The 15958-nt window shown below is 32.4% G+C and overlaps 1 protein-coding gene across 1 annotated transcript in view; it reads left to right on the plus strand.

Annotated features, from left to right (window-relative positions):
* The window catches only part of CPSF2 (cleavage and polyadenylation specificity factor subunit 2), a 179734-nt gene extending 167988 nt beyond the window's left edge, over window positions 1-11746 (plus strand). The window contains exon 18 of the mRNA XM_067095976.1: window positions 9445-11746. Coding sequence (XP_066952077.1) covers window positions 9445-9481 — 37 coding nt within the window. The 3' untranslated portion in view covers window positions 9482-11746. The remainder of the gene's footprint in view (window positions 1-9444) is intronic.
* Window positions 11747-15958: the final 4212 nt, after the last annotated feature.

The following is a 15958-nucleotide window of genomic DNA, read 5'->3' on the forward strand; positions in this document are numbered from 1 at the left end:
AGAAAGCCACAAATTATTGGGCATATCAACTCTTATCATTTTGGTATAGATACCACATCAAATAATGTATCCCCAGATCCAGATTTCTTTATTGCCAAAACTTTGTCCATACAATAAGATGATATAGCTATGAAGAATAGGAAAAGCCAGCATTATGCATGAATTGTGGCCAAGAAGAACATGGTCCATGTTGTAGGGAACCCAAGTGTGAGCAGTTGGTGAGGGGCACCCTTCTTCATCTAACAAACTTCAGATGCTTTTTACAAAAGTTTCCCAAACAGGCATGTTTGAAATTAGTTTACTGTAATTTACCGTCTTTTATTAGTTTTTATTATTGTTTTGCTTTGTTATGAAAAGGATTAAAGGTAATACAGTTTTCACAACTTTTACATCATTATACAGTACACAGTTTTTATTCTATAGAGCAGTAAGCACCGTGCCTTGCTAAGTAAGGGTTTCATGTAGAAAACTCTGAAGAACTCAGAAAAATTTTCCTGCACCTCCATGTACTGACTGTCCCTTTTATCTAGGAACTACTTTGCTCACTGTCCCTTTTATCCAGGAATTACTGTGCTCACTGTCCCATTGATCCAAATAATACAGTGCTGACTGTCCCATTTATCCAGGTATTACTGTGGTAACTGTCCCTTTTATCCAGGAATTACTGCAGTGACTGTCCCTTTTATCCAGATATTACTGCAGTGACTGTTCCATTTATCCAGGTATTGCTCTACTGACTTTCCCATTTATCCAGGTATTACTGTGCTGAATGTCCTTTTTATCCGGTTAATACTGTGGTGGTTGTCCCTTTTACCCATGTATTACTTAAGTGACTGTTCATTTATCCAGGTATTACTGTGTTGACTGTTCCTTTTATCCAGGTATTATTGTGCTGACCTACCCCTTTATATATGTTGGGTCAAATGAGGGCCACGTGATAAATTTTGTCTAGATCAGTCAAGCAGTTACCACATAAGTTACAAAGGGAAGGGGCAAGGGTGTACAGGTTTGAAACCTACCCTATTATCTAAGTTGGGTCAAATGAGGGCCACGTGCCAAATTTTGTCTAGATCGGTCAAGCGGTTACCATATAAGTTACAAAGGGAAGGGGGAGGGGGTACGGGTTTGAAACCTAAGCTATTATCTAAGTTGGGTCAGATGATGGCCTCATACCAAATTTTGTCTAGATTGTTCAAATGGTTCAGATTTCTTTAGCACACAGACATGTGGACAAACTACAAACATTCACTCTTATATATAAAAAGATATGCTTTATGCACAGAAAAGCTCAAAGAAAAAAAGAAAGAAAAAAGAAGTTATAGAAAGTTGGTCATGTTAACAGACTTGCAGAAACTTTCACATTAACCCTTAAACGCCGAGCCTCTATTTACAAAAACGTCTCCCGTATGCCGGCGGCGTTCGGTGAGTTAGCGCTGAAGCGGAATAAAAGTTTTTAAAAAATCACAGCACGCTTAGTTTTTAAGATTAAAAGTTCATTTTTGGCTCATTTTTTTGTCATTGCCTGAAGTTTAGTATGCAACCATCAGAAATGAAAAAAATATCATTATCATATATAAATATTGGAATATATGACACCGAAAAAAAAAAACATATAATTGTATACAAATCGCGCTGTAAGCACAACGGTTAAAGCTAATGAGTTAATTTTTTTTAGCTGTATTGTACACTAAATTGCGATGATTTTGGTATATAACAAATTGTAAAACGATCAAAGCGACACAGAGAAAATATTATCACAAAATGATGCATGAATTCTTAACGCTCGGACATAAAAAAATGTTTTTTTCAAAAATTCACCATAATTCGAAATATTGTGTAATTGAATATTACTAGACTGTAAGTGTTTTAGCTTACAATTGCAGTTTTCGACCATTTCGGTCAAGTTAAAGTTGACCAAAAGTCGAATTTTTCTATTTATCGTGATTTATATGAAAATATTTCAAAACTGATAAAAGCTACAACCATGAGTTATTTTCTGTTGTATTGTACATGAAATTGCGCACATTTTCATATATAAAACTTTATGTAACGGCTAATATAAAACGGTGCAAATATTACGACAACGAGACGAAAGAATTTCTGAGATGTTCGGCCGAGTTACAGCAAGAGCGTAAGGAAAATGTTTTTTCAAAAATTCACCATAGATCGAAATATTGTGCTAGAGACTTCCAATTTATTGCAAAATGAAGGTAAACGATTGAATATTACTAGAATGTAAGAGTTTTAGCTTACAATTGCGTTTTTACCATTTAAATCGAGTTAAAGTTGACCGAAGGTTCAAATTTTGGCAGTTATCGTGATTTATGTGAAAATATTTCAAAACTGATAAAAGCTACAACCATGAGCTATCTTCTGTTGTATTCTACATGAAATTGCACACATTTTCATATATAAAAGTTTATGTAACGACTAATGTAAAGCGATGCAAACATTACGACAACATGACGAAAGAATTTCTGAGATGTTCGCCGAGTTACATGGCGAGACGTAAGGAAAAAGTTTTTTTTTTTCAGAAATTCACTATAAATCGAAATATTGTGCTAGAGACTTCCAGTTTGTTGCAAAATGAAGGTACATGATTGAATATTACAAGAATGTAAGAGTTTTAGCTTATAATTGCGTTTTTACCATTTCGGTCGAGTTAAAGTTGACCGAAGCTTGAAATTTTGGCAGTTATCGTGATTTATATGAAAATATTTCAAAACTGATAAAAGCTACAACCATGAGTTATTTTCTGTTGTATTCTACATGAAATTGCACACATTTCCATATATAAAACTTTATGTAACGAGTAATATAAAACAGTGCAAACATTACGACAACGTGACGTAAAGAATTTCTGTGCGGACGTAAGGAAAAAACTTTTCAAAAATTCACCATAAATCGAAATATTGTGCTAGAGACTTCCATTTGTTGCAAAATGAAGGTAAATGATTGAATATTACTAGAATGTAAGAGTTTTAGCTTACAATTGCGTTTTTACCATTTTGGTCGAGTCAAAGTTGACCGAAGGTTGAAATTTTGGCAGTTATCGTGATTTATATGAAAATATTTCAAAACTGATAAAAGCTACAACCATGAGTTATTTTCTGTTGTATTGTACATGAAATTGCGCACATTTTCATATATAAAACTTTATGTAACGGCTAATATAGAACAGTGTAAAATTACGACAAAATGACAAAAGAATTTCTGAAATTTTCGGCGAGTTACCGTATGGGCGTAAGAAAAAGTTTTTTTCAAAAATTCACCATAAATCGAAATATTGTGCTAGAGACTTCCAATTTGTTGCAAAATGAAGGTACATGATTGAATATTACTAGAATGTAAGAGTTTTAGCTTACAATAACGTTTTTCGACCATTTCGGTCAAGTCAAAGTTGACCGAAGGTTGAAATTTTTTGTAGTCGACGTACGGTACGTCCACTTGGCACCCAACAGACAATTTTAGTTGACGTATGATACGTCCAGCAGGCGTTTAAGGGTTAAAGGAAATATGATTTTGTGTGTGTGTGCTTAGCAAAAAACAATAAAAGTACAGTATTAGAATGTAAAATATAAAAATGTTAATCATCATAAAATAATTATTACTATGTACTGTCACTCAAAAATGTATTGCAACATGTTACAGTTTTTGTTCTCCTAACAATTTATTCTTTTGATGTATATATGAAATGTGCTTTTCTTATTCGATTTTGGTTGTTAATCATACGGTTAACAATATAAAAAGAATGGTGAGTGAAAAATTCATATTGCAAAAAATAAAACATTTTAAAAAATTTTGTGTCAGATGATTTGACAAAAGAGTCAAAGAAGAAACTATATTTCGAATCCAAATAAAAGCATGTTAACTAATAAATTTTTATTGAATAATCACAGATATTATATAAATAAAGAAAGAAATAATTCTACCATAATCATTGTCAATAACACAAAAACGAAAAAATCTCAGTGTATGTTATCGTGTGATGCCACACTTGGGCAGGAAGTAAGCTGTATCGTCACTTGCCCTGATAAGATGAATAACAGCCGCAACCACTAATGTTTCTATCCAAGATATTGCTCGGCAGCTTGGCATACACATGGATACGACGACAAAGAGAAAGAGAAAGAGGAAATATAAATACTATACTGTATATTGAAAAAAAGTGTATGACCCCATTGCACCACTGCTGAAGAAGATCATTAGATCATTGAAGCAGCTCTCCGTTACTCCCTTGACAACTGCTGTTGCTATCAAGAGAGAAAATGTCCTTCAAGTTGATGCCCAAACCAATTGTAACCGGCTTCTTGAGGCTAAGGTATTTCGTCACATTCCTGCCAAGAAACCCTTCATGACAGAGACACATAAAGAAGTGAGGTTAGGCTTGCTTTACAATATTATCCAGTGGCTAATGATTTCTAGAAGAAAGTCATCTTTTGCAATGCGAAGACACTCTCCATGGATGAGCATGGTTGTCTTCACTGCTGGCATCCAGTTAATACAAGGTAAGTTTTATGGAGGTGAACAAAGTTAGTGTTAAGTGTCTTGCTAGTTTTAATTCTTAGGAAACTCAGATAATAAGTAATACAAAAATAATCCTAATATATTCAGTTTATTTCATAAAGGCTATTAAAATGATAGGCCTAAGTAGCATTGAAATATGAGCAATTATATACTATGTAATACAAACATAGGTGTGAAATTTGTTAGTCTAATTCAGTAGATTTTATATAAGCAGTTAAGCAAGTAGGTCTAAGTGTCATTAAAGGAAATCAGAATACATGATAGGGCCAGATATATTGTGTGTGTGTGTGTGTGTTTATATTCCATTCTATAGTCTATCAATTGGTGCAATCAATGTTTATCATGTTATAAGAAATCAAAATTATTTTTCATAACTTTTATTCAGTAACCCTATCACTTTATTTCTAGGTGTGGGGATGAAAATATCAACCCATTCGGCAGAGTGGCAGAATTACAGCAGCTCTTTGGGGATGGGTGTCCTACATGGTCCAGGAGAACTGATCAAGGTCAACGAAAGGTTGAACAGCCATTAGTACTTTGGAAATATTAGATGTCCTTATTCCATCTGTAAGGTCACTCATCCCAGATCAGGAACCAGTTTATGTAGTTAACCCTTAAACGCCGAGCCTCTGTTTACAAAAACGTCTCCCGTATGCTGGCGGCGTTCGGGAGTTAGCGCCGAAGCGGAAAAAAGGTTTTTTTCAAAAAATCACAGGACGCTTAGTTTTAAGATTAAGAGTTAATTTTTGCTCCTTTTTTGTCATTGCCTGAAGTTTAGTATGCAACCATCAGAAATGAAAAAAAATATCATTATCATATATAAATATTGAAATATATGACAGTGCAAAAAAAAATTTTCATATATAATTTTATACAAATCGCGCAGTGAGCAAAACGGTTAAAGCTAACGGGTTATTTTTTTTTCGTTGTATTGTACACTAAATTGCGATGATTTTGGTATATAACAAATTGTAAAACGATCAAAGCAACACAGAGAAAATATCATCACAAAATGACGCATGAATTCGTAACGCGAGGACGTAAAAAAATGTTTTTTCAAAAATTCACCATAAATCGAAATATTGTGCTAGAGACTTCCTGTTTGTTGAAAAATGAAGCTAATTGATTGAATATTACTAGACTGTAAGTGTTTTAGCTTACAATTGCAGTTTTCGACCATTTCGGTCAAGTTAAAGTTGACCGAAAGTAGAATTTTTTCTATTTATCGTGATTTATATGAAAATATTTCAAAACTGATAAAAGCTACAACCATGAGTTATTTTCTGTTGTATTGTACATGAAATTGCGCACATTTTCATATATACAACTTTATGTAACGACTAATATAAAACGGTGCAACATTACGACAACATGACGAAAGAATTTCTGAGATGTTCGGCCGAGTTACCGCGCGGACGTAAGGAAAATGTTTTTTTTAAAAATTCACCATAAATCGAAATATTGTGCTAGAGACTTCCAATTTATTGCAAAATGAAGGTAAATGATTGAATATTGCTAGAATGTAAGAGTTTTAGCTTACAATTGCGTTTTTCGACCATTTCTGTCGAGTTAAAGTTGACCAAAGGTTCAAATTTTGGCAGTTATCGTGATTTATGTGAAAATATTACAAAACTGATAAAAGCTACAACCATGAGCTATTTTCTGTTATATTCTACTTGAAATTGCACACATTTTCATATATAAAAGTTTATGTAACGACTAATGTAAACGATGCAAACATTACAACAACGTGATGAAAGAATTTCTGAGATGTTCGCCGAAGTTACACAAGCAGACGTAAGGAAAAAGTTTTTTTTTCAGAAATTCACCATAAATCGAAATATTGTGCTAGAGACTTCCAGTTTGTTGCAAAATGAAGGTACATGATTGAATATTACTAGAATGTAAGAGTTTTAGCTTATAATTGCGTTTTTACCATTTCGATCGAGTTAAAGTTGACCGAAGCTTGAAATTTTGGCAGTTATCGTGATTTATATGAAAATATTTCAAAACTGATAAAAGCTACAACCATGAGTTATTTTCTGTTGTATTCTACATGAAATTGCGCACATTTCCATATATAAAACTTTACATGTAACGACTAATATAAAACGGTGCAAACATTACGACAACGTGATTTAAAGAATTTCTGGCGCGGACGTAAGGAAAAAGTTTTTTCAAAAATTCACCATAAATCGAAATATTGTGCTAGAGACTTCCAATTTGTTGCAAAATGAAGGTAAATGATTGAATATTACTAGAATGTAAGAGTTTTAGCTTACAATTGCATTTTTTTACCATTTCGGTCAAGTCAAAGTTGACCAAAGGTTGAAATTTTGGCAGTTATCGTGGTTTATATGAAAATATTTCCAAACTGATAAAAGCTACAACCATGGGTTGTATGTTGCTGTATTTTACATGAAATTGCGCACATTTTCATATATAAAACTTTATGTAACGGCTAATATAAAACAGTGCAAAACTTACGACAAAATGACGAAAGAATTTCTGAAATTTTCGCAAAGTTACAGCGGCATAAGGAAAAGTTTTTCAAAAATTCACCATAAATCGAAATATTGTGCTAGAGACTTCCAATTTGTGGCAAAATGAAGTTAAATGATTGAATATTACTAGAATGTAAGAGTTTTAGCTTACAATTGCGTTTTTCGACCATTTCGGTCGGTCAAAAGTTGACCGAAGGTTGAAATTTTTTGTAGTCGACGTGCACGGTACGTCCCACTCGGCACCCAACAGACAATTTTAGTCGACGTATGATACATCCAGTCGGCGTTTAAGGGTTAATGGATAATTCTTCTGTTCATATTGCAAAAGAAGTAAAAGAATGCTTTAGAGCCCATCAAGATGTCACCTGGATTGAATGGCCAGCGAAGTCTGCGAACTTAAACCCAATAGAAAATCTTTGGTCTTATATTGTAAGGAACTGTGATAATAGCCAAAGGAACCCTAATTAGTCATGTCAAGTCAGTATGGGAGTCACTCAGGCCTGAGCATCATGAAGTCAACATTTGTGAAAAACTCGTGGATTCTATGAGAGAGAGAGAGAGAGAGAGAGAGAGATATATATTCTAATGCAGGTAATTCTCTTTATTATGCAATACTAATATATATAATGAATTTATTCATTAATTTTCTTTTTGGTGATTATATATACAAATATTTCTTATTTCATAACACTGAAAATACATATTTATTTTGTATCTAGTACAGTATTTATGTAACCTAAATAAAAAATATTAAGTTTCAATAGTTTACAGTATGCAAAGGAGTAGTCATTTAATACCATTCTTGTAAAATTTTATTCTTAATAATATTCCTGCAGATTTTTAAAGAAGTCGTAGTTGTTGATGTTACTAAGACTAACAGTTAGATTTATTAATAGTTGTAGGCCTAATTCTAAAAAGTTCACACATGTGAAGAAGATAAAACATAAAAGATAGTGATGGCCTATGGAGATGAAAATATTAAAACATAAGAACAGTGATGACCTTTGAAGTATTATAGTAACATCCTTTAATCAAGGAACGTATTACAGCAATATCAGAAAAAAATTGGTTTAATGGAAACAGGAGATAATTTCTCTGACGCACCAGTAGTGCCTGTGGTTGTTTCATGTTTGTATGACAGAGTTGCCAAATAGCACCAGATGTCACTATTGTAAGCTGAGTGTGTTACAGTACTTTTTTGAGTGACCGTACATGTAGCACTAAAGCCTGAGACAAGGCCAGCAGGTAAATATACATATGCATAGTGTTCATATTTCATTTCTGTGCTTTTAATTTAGTCATTTGATTTACATTTAACATTGTCTAGTTTAGGTTTCAAGCAGTCTACTATGTTTTTACAGATACAGGATGTGTCAGAGGTGTGTTGTTGAGTTACTGTTATATAATCCTTTATGATCCAGCAAGGCTTTGGATCTAAGGATGCCAGAAAATCGATGTACCTACATCAGCTTATTATTTGTAATTTTTTTAATTATTCTTTGAAATTTGAAATCTCCACAGGATTTAATTTGTTGGGTGTCACTTCAGGTTTCTTATCTAGTTTAGTGTGTTTTGTATTTAATTAGTAGTATGGATATTTTTGTATATCACCTTATTTTATTTCTTTTATGATAACTTCTTATATTTGCTTTTACTGAATTATTTATCTTTAATTTAACTATATTTCCACAGGTTTTACTGTTAGACCTTGTATTCTATTTCCACAAGTTTTACTGTTAAGACCTTGTATTCCCATATACACAGGATTGTAAAGACAAATCAGTCTTTTGTTTTCCTAGTATCACAGATCTGGTAACAGAAAGTTATCAGGTGTGCAGAAATGAATTTTTGAAAACTGACAGTAAATGTAGTATGGTAAGTAAATAGGACACAAGATTACTGTAAATAAGCGCAAAGAAGTGAGGAACATTTCTGTCTTCATCTGTAACTAAAAAAAAAATAAAATAAATGGTGCTTGTGCTTTCTCAGACAGTCAAAATCCGTCACCCATTGTAATTTCTGAATTTGAATCATGAACAATTTGTTAAGAAAACATCTAAAAGTGTTCCACCTTGTCAGTATACAGTACTTTCAGCATTTTAATTGCATCTGGTTAGATTTATGACCAGTGTTAAAAATACTGTTAGCTCCATAATTTCTAAATTCCCATATTATTGTACTGTATTTTCTAAACTAAGTTATGTGCATTAAAACTCAAAAAGAGTATTTAAAAGTTTTCTGTAACATTTTTTTAATAGGAAAACATGAGTAATTTTTTGGTTGTGCAGTGCCACTTTATATTCTCATGAAATTTCTTGCAGATTTTGAAGGTAATTATTTTTTTTTTTTATATAGTGTATTTTTAGGCATTCACATTTTATTTGCTTAAAATACTTTTCCTCTTGTCTTACAGCAAGATTCCGGTGGAATATCAGTGGAAGGGCCTCTGAGTGCAGATTATTACGAAATCAGGGAACTCCTATACCAACAATATGCAATTTTATAGGCCCTCTTGCGCATCTGTGTTCTCACTTTGAACTTGGTGGTATAACTCTAAGATTTTTCCAACAAGGAGTAGATCATTCTTATTGTTTAGCTTGCAATGTGTGTGTGTTATATTGGTTTAATGGTCAGTAACATTATGGTGGGCCAACAGTACAGCAATAGTCATAAAAGTGATGTACTCTCATGTTAGAAAGATACAGAATTTTACTTAAGAAGGAAAAGTGGTTTATAGCATAAGGACACACAATAAGTATACCATAGTATTTTTGTCTAAGGGTTGTCTACAATTACTTGAAAAATTTTTGGGGACCAAAAAACTGTATTTCTAAACTTTGGGGAGCACAAAGCCCCTGAACTGTAGTTTTTGTTTGAACTTTTCATTTGTCCCTATATCTCATGTAAATATGTAAATTTTAATAACATATTTTAAACTTTTCATACCAGTTTATATCTAGTTACTTTGTTGTAGTATTTAAAAGCAAGAGTTGATGAGTACAGTATTACAAATAAAATAGTTGACAATGAAAAGATAATTGAAAATTTTTCAATTTTTTTTGCATATTTATAGTGTAGACATATAAAAGATTATATTTTTATTGCTCATAAATTTTCACTAAAATACTGTTGTTAGTACAGTGTAAGAATTTGGTGTTTGGAGCCAAGGTGACTTTCCATGACTGATAAAATACTTTATTGTTGAAGCTTCATTTTTCATGTGTTCATAACTTTTTTTTTTTTTTAATATCTTTGAGGACTTAAAAGTAAAAATGAGTGAATTTAAATGATTTCTGAAAGAATGTAGTTTTCTCAGTGAAGTAAAAATAGCAATAACAGTTTAGAAAATTAAAAAAGATAAAAATTAAATTTAAAGATGCACTGTGACATTATGCTAGAAGTACATACTTGATATTTATCACTGTTTCAGTTTATTGTATGATTTAATTCATATTTTACATACTGGTAATTTTGACTAGAGTCCCACAGTAGTGAACCGAAGTTACTGGTCTTTTTGCAGGACTGAAACATTTCATATTGTTCATTAGTGTTTGTTACTTTTGCTTTCAAGTTCGAAACTTGAGATCTGTTTCACAGAAATTATAAAACTTGGACAAACTCATGAAGATTAGACCTATTCCTTTTCATGTGCCTCACTTTGTAAGTAATATTGTGGAGTTTGCATACATTTACTTTTGTAATTCTTGTTACAGGTTCACTATCCCTATCCAAAACCCTTGGTGCCAGGCCAGCTATGTATTGATTTTGGGATTTTTTGGGGTTTCAAAACTGAAGCTTCTGTCCATAAATACTCTTGAACACTTTCCAACAAAACATTTTGTAAAACTCAAAAATGTGTAGCATCAAAAAACCATAATTAGCACTCATATATCATCCACTCTTGTATCTTGATCATTTTCAGCAGATTATGCTAGGCTAGGCTTCCTATGCCTGTCTTGGATTCAGTAGTTTCCATTGATAATGCATATTATAGCTAAGTTGCCTTTTGACTAATTAACAGGCCTAGAAGCAAAAGTTCAGTAGGCTAAATGCAAATCATACAATCAACAAGGCTTACCACACTTGTGGGTTGTCTAATAATTCATTTCTGTTTCTTATAACCGACAACCCCTTACTGTTTCATTTAAAACAATGGCATACACAACAGCAAGAACTGACATAAACACCCAAATTGAGAAACAGCTTTTCGCAGATGTTAGTTGTTGTAGCCATCACATGTTTATTAAGAAGTGTACTGCAGTTGGCATGGAGAAGAATGTCTTAAAGGAAGCATGCCACTAAATTTAATCACGCAGGCTGCAAAATGTTTTGGAATAGATGAAAGCAACATCCAAAACTGGTGAAATCACACCTATACATCATTAAAATTTACTGCATTTATGAATAAATTAAGTTGCATTTTTTAAAACCAGCTTTGCCTATTTACAAGAAAAATGTATCTTTCAATTATGTTTCATTTAAAAACTTAAAGGATATTGGTAGTACTCAGTCAGCTGCTGTTGAGAATGAAAACCTTACCACAATGTAAATAGCACATGATCACAATGTTCATATTCTATAATACAATAATATGATGATAATGTATGCAACATCACTGGATACAAGTCTTATAAAAATTGACATTATTTTAAATAGTATGCACTATCTGGCTTTTGCAAATGGATATTCCCTCCACAAAAAAATTTTTTTTAGAATTATGGATAAGGGATTGTAAGCCTGTATACTGTATATACATATATATATATATATATATATATATATATATATATATATATATATATATATATATATATATATATATATATATATATATACAGTATATGTATAGGATTTGGAGTATCTTACGTATGTTCAAGAAAAGTAGTTCTTTAAAGCTTTTGCCTGGAAAAGTTCACATCACTATATTGTACGTGTTTCATCATCATCTCTTTATAATTAATTTTCTAATTAACCATCTGTATTATTAATTTTAAAAACATGTTTGGTTTATATCTTCAAAAAATGTAAGTTTGGAAGAAATGGGAAATTGGAGATCTTATTTCTTCATATTCAAGATGAAAATTAACAAGCATTTGAGTGTGTATAATAATTATAACTGATACTACACCAGGCATCCATAGAGCATATGTTCATGATACAGGCGTCTCAACATTAAAAAATGTACACATTGCAAGGCCAGGTAGGGAATTTTAACTTTATTTTATTCAACCATGGGAAGTGCAGTTTTAAATGTTCCCTTGTTAAATCCATGTTAGTTGAAAATGATTTTCAAAGTGCAGTAAAAATACAAAGCGACTCAAAGCTAAAAAGTACTGTGATCAAAGAGATACCATAAGATGGCGGCCAAAAGAAAACTGCACAGAATTGAATGTGCACTGATCTGATGGGCAGTGCATCCGCCCCTACCATCGGTAGCTATTACCATAACCACCTTGCAAAAGTTCAACGGCCGGATTTTCCAGCTCACTGAAAGTTAATCCCATATGTAAAGACCTCAGGTTTGTACTTTAGGAAAAATACAAATTACTTCAAAAAATTTGTCATTTCATCAACATTCCCATTTAGAGTAAGAAGGTTTTCTTATTTCATACATTTAAGCTTTACATTTATTTTATCAGAGCTCTCCCCACTTGGATTGGGTAGCATTTTTGAAACTGCTCATATTTACTATTTGTCTGAAAGTTATGCATACACAAGTGAGAACCATAAACAACATATTCTTGAGCATACAAGAAAAGGGTTCACAATACCAATGTACAAGGCTGCTCTAGATATCGAAATTGGTTACTGCATTTTTAAACTATCACATCTCATTCCACCTCTTTCTTGCTGTTATTTTTTTGAGGATTCATTACTGTTGAATGGCCTCTTGGGCTTTGTCAATCATTCATGTACTAAAGTAAATCTGTACTCCTTACCCATCAATATGCTTCTGTTTTCATAGTACAGTTGTTTGCAACATTTACCTTATAAATTGTGTAAAAATAAAAACGTAACATTTAATGACTGAACAAGTGCTATTACACCTATTCAGAGTCACTGTTCTGAAGATTATCTATTACAGCAGGCTAAAGACTCATTCCAAAAGTTGTGTGAAATATGTGTGAATTTTTAAGACTGGATCTCTGTCAATGTATGAGTGAAATGATGAAATAAGTATGCTTACAGTGTCAAATCCCCATCAAATATGACCAAATCAAACATGAATGTTTTATTAGTGCTTAAAAACTTCATTATCTTATTAAATGTGGTTCATGGAATGATGAACTTATTAACAGGCTGAAACAGATTAGGCAAACAGGGCAATGGCACTGTCTTCATTTCAGAAGGAACATCTTGCTTGCTTGCTTGCTTGCTTACCATTTCATCCATGACTGTTTACAACTGTATGCAGAGTACAGTACAGTACTAACAATAAAACTTGTTTTATATGATTCCCCAATTTTCTGCCAACAGCAAATGATGTCTAAGAAGTAAGCCCATTAACCCTTAAACGCCGAGCCTCTATTTACAAAAACGTCTCCCGTATGCCAGCGGCATTTGGTGAGTTAAGCGCCCGAAGCGGAAAAAAGTTTTTTCAAAAAATCACAGCACGCTTAGTTTTTAAGATTAAGAGTTCATTTTTGGCTCCTTTTTTCATTGCCTGAAGTTTAATATGCAACCATCAGAAATGAAAAAAAATTTCATTATCATAGATAAATATTGGAATATATGACAGCGAAAAAAACTCATATAATTGTATACAAATCGCTGTAAGCACAACGGTTAAAGCTAATGAGTTAATTTTTTTAGTTGTATTGTACACTAAATTGGATGATTTTGGTATATAACAAATTGAAAAACGATCAAAGCAACACAGAGAAAATATTATCACAAAATGATGCATGAATTAAGTAATGCGCAGACGTAAAAAATGTTTTTTAAAAAATTCACCATAAATCGAAATATTGTGCTAGAGACTTCCCGTTTGTTGAAAAATGAAGCTAATTGATTGAATATTACTAGACTGTAAGTGTTTTAGCTTACAAATGCAGTTTTCTACCATTTATTCGGTCGAGTTAAATTTGACCGAAAGTCGAATTTTTCTATTTATCGTGATTTATATGAAAATATTTCAAAACTGATAAAAGCTACAACCATGAGTTATTTTCTGTTGTATTGTACATGAAATTGCACACATTTTCATATATAAAACTTTATGTAACGACTAATATAAAACGGTGCAAATATTACGACAACGAGACGAAAGAATGTCTGAGATGTTCGCCGAAAGTTACCACAAGAGACGTAAGTAAAATGTTTTTTCAAAAATTCACCATAAATCGAAATATTGTGCTAGAGACTTCCAATTTATTGCAAAATGAAGGTAAACGATTGAATATTACTAGAATGTAAGAGTTTTAGCTTACAATTGCGTTTTTGACCATTTCGGTCGAAAGTTAAAGTTGACCGAAGGTTGAAATTTTGGCAGTTATCGTGATTTATGTGAAAATATTTCAAAACTGATAAAAGCTACAACCATGAGCTATCTTCTGTTGTATTCTACATGAAATTGCGCACATTTTCATATATAAAAGTTTATGTAACGACTAATGTAAACGATGCAAATATTACGACAACATGACGAAAAGAATTTCTGAGATGTTCGCCGAGTTACATGCGCGAGACGTAAGAAAAAGTTTTTTTTTCAGAAATTCACCATAAATCGAAATATTGTGCTAGAGACTTCCAGTTTGTTGCAAAATGAAGGTACATGATTGAATATTACAAGAATGTAAGAGTTTTAGCTTATAATTGCGTTTTTTTACCATTTCGATCGAAAGTTAAAGTTGACCCGAGCTTGAAATTTTGGCAGTTATCGTGATTTATATGAAAATATTTCAAAACTGATAAAAGCTACAACCATGAGTTATTTTCTGTTGTATTCTACATGAAATTGCGCACATTTCCATATATAAAAATTTATGTAACGACTAATATAAAACAGTGCAAACATTACAACAACGTGATGAAAGAATTTCTGGCGCGACGTAAGGAAAGTTTTTTTTCAAAATTCACCATAAATCGAAATATTGTGCTAGAGACTTCCAATTGGTTGCAAAATGAAGGTAAATGATTGAATATTACTAGAATGTAAGAGTTTTAGCTTACAATTGCGTTTTTTTACCATTTCGGTCGAGTCAAAGTTGACCAAGGTTGAAATTTTGGCAGTTATCGGATTTATATGAAAATATTTCAAAACTGATAAACGCTACAACCATGAGTTATTATCTGTTGTATTGTACATGAAATTGCACACATTTTCATATATAAAACTTTATGTAACGGCTAATATAGAACAGTGCAAAATTACAACAATATGACGAAAGAATTTCTGAAATTTTTCGGTCGAAAGTTACTGCGCGGGCGTAAGAAAAAGTTTTTTTCAAAAATTCACCATAAATCGAAAATATTGTGCTAGAGACTTCCAATTTGTTGCAAAATGAAGGTACATGATTGAATATTACTAGAATGTAAGAGTTTTAGCTTACAATTGCGTTTTTCGACCATTTCGGTCGAAGTCAAAGTTGACCAAAGGTTGAAATTTTTGTAGTCGACGTGACGGTGCGCCCACTTGGCACCCAACAGACAATTTTAGTCAACGTATGATAAGTCCAGTAGGCGTTTAATGGTTAATGAAATGTCCAGCCGAGTTTGCCTCTTTGATTGTAAAATATTCCCTTTCCAGACAAGGTTGTGAACTCGCTTGAACTTTGTAGTCTTTTTGAGAAGAGCAAGTTTTCATACAGTAGAAGTAAATTCTGAGATTACTGTAAAAAAGAATCCATTGAAGGCAATGTGAGACAGCGGTCCTTTCAACTCAATATAATAAGCTAAATGATAACTCGGTTCAACTCTGGTGCTGA

The sequence above is a fragment of the Macrobrachium rosenbergii genome, chromosome 52 (genome assembly GCF_040412425.1).
Source record: "Macrobrachium rosenbergii isolate ZJJX-2024 chromosome 52, ASM4041242v1, whole genome shotgun sequence".
Classification (NCBI taxonomy): domain Eukaryota; kingdom Metazoa; phylum Arthropoda; class Malacostraca; order Decapoda; family Palaemonidae; genus Macrobrachium; species Macrobrachium rosenbergii.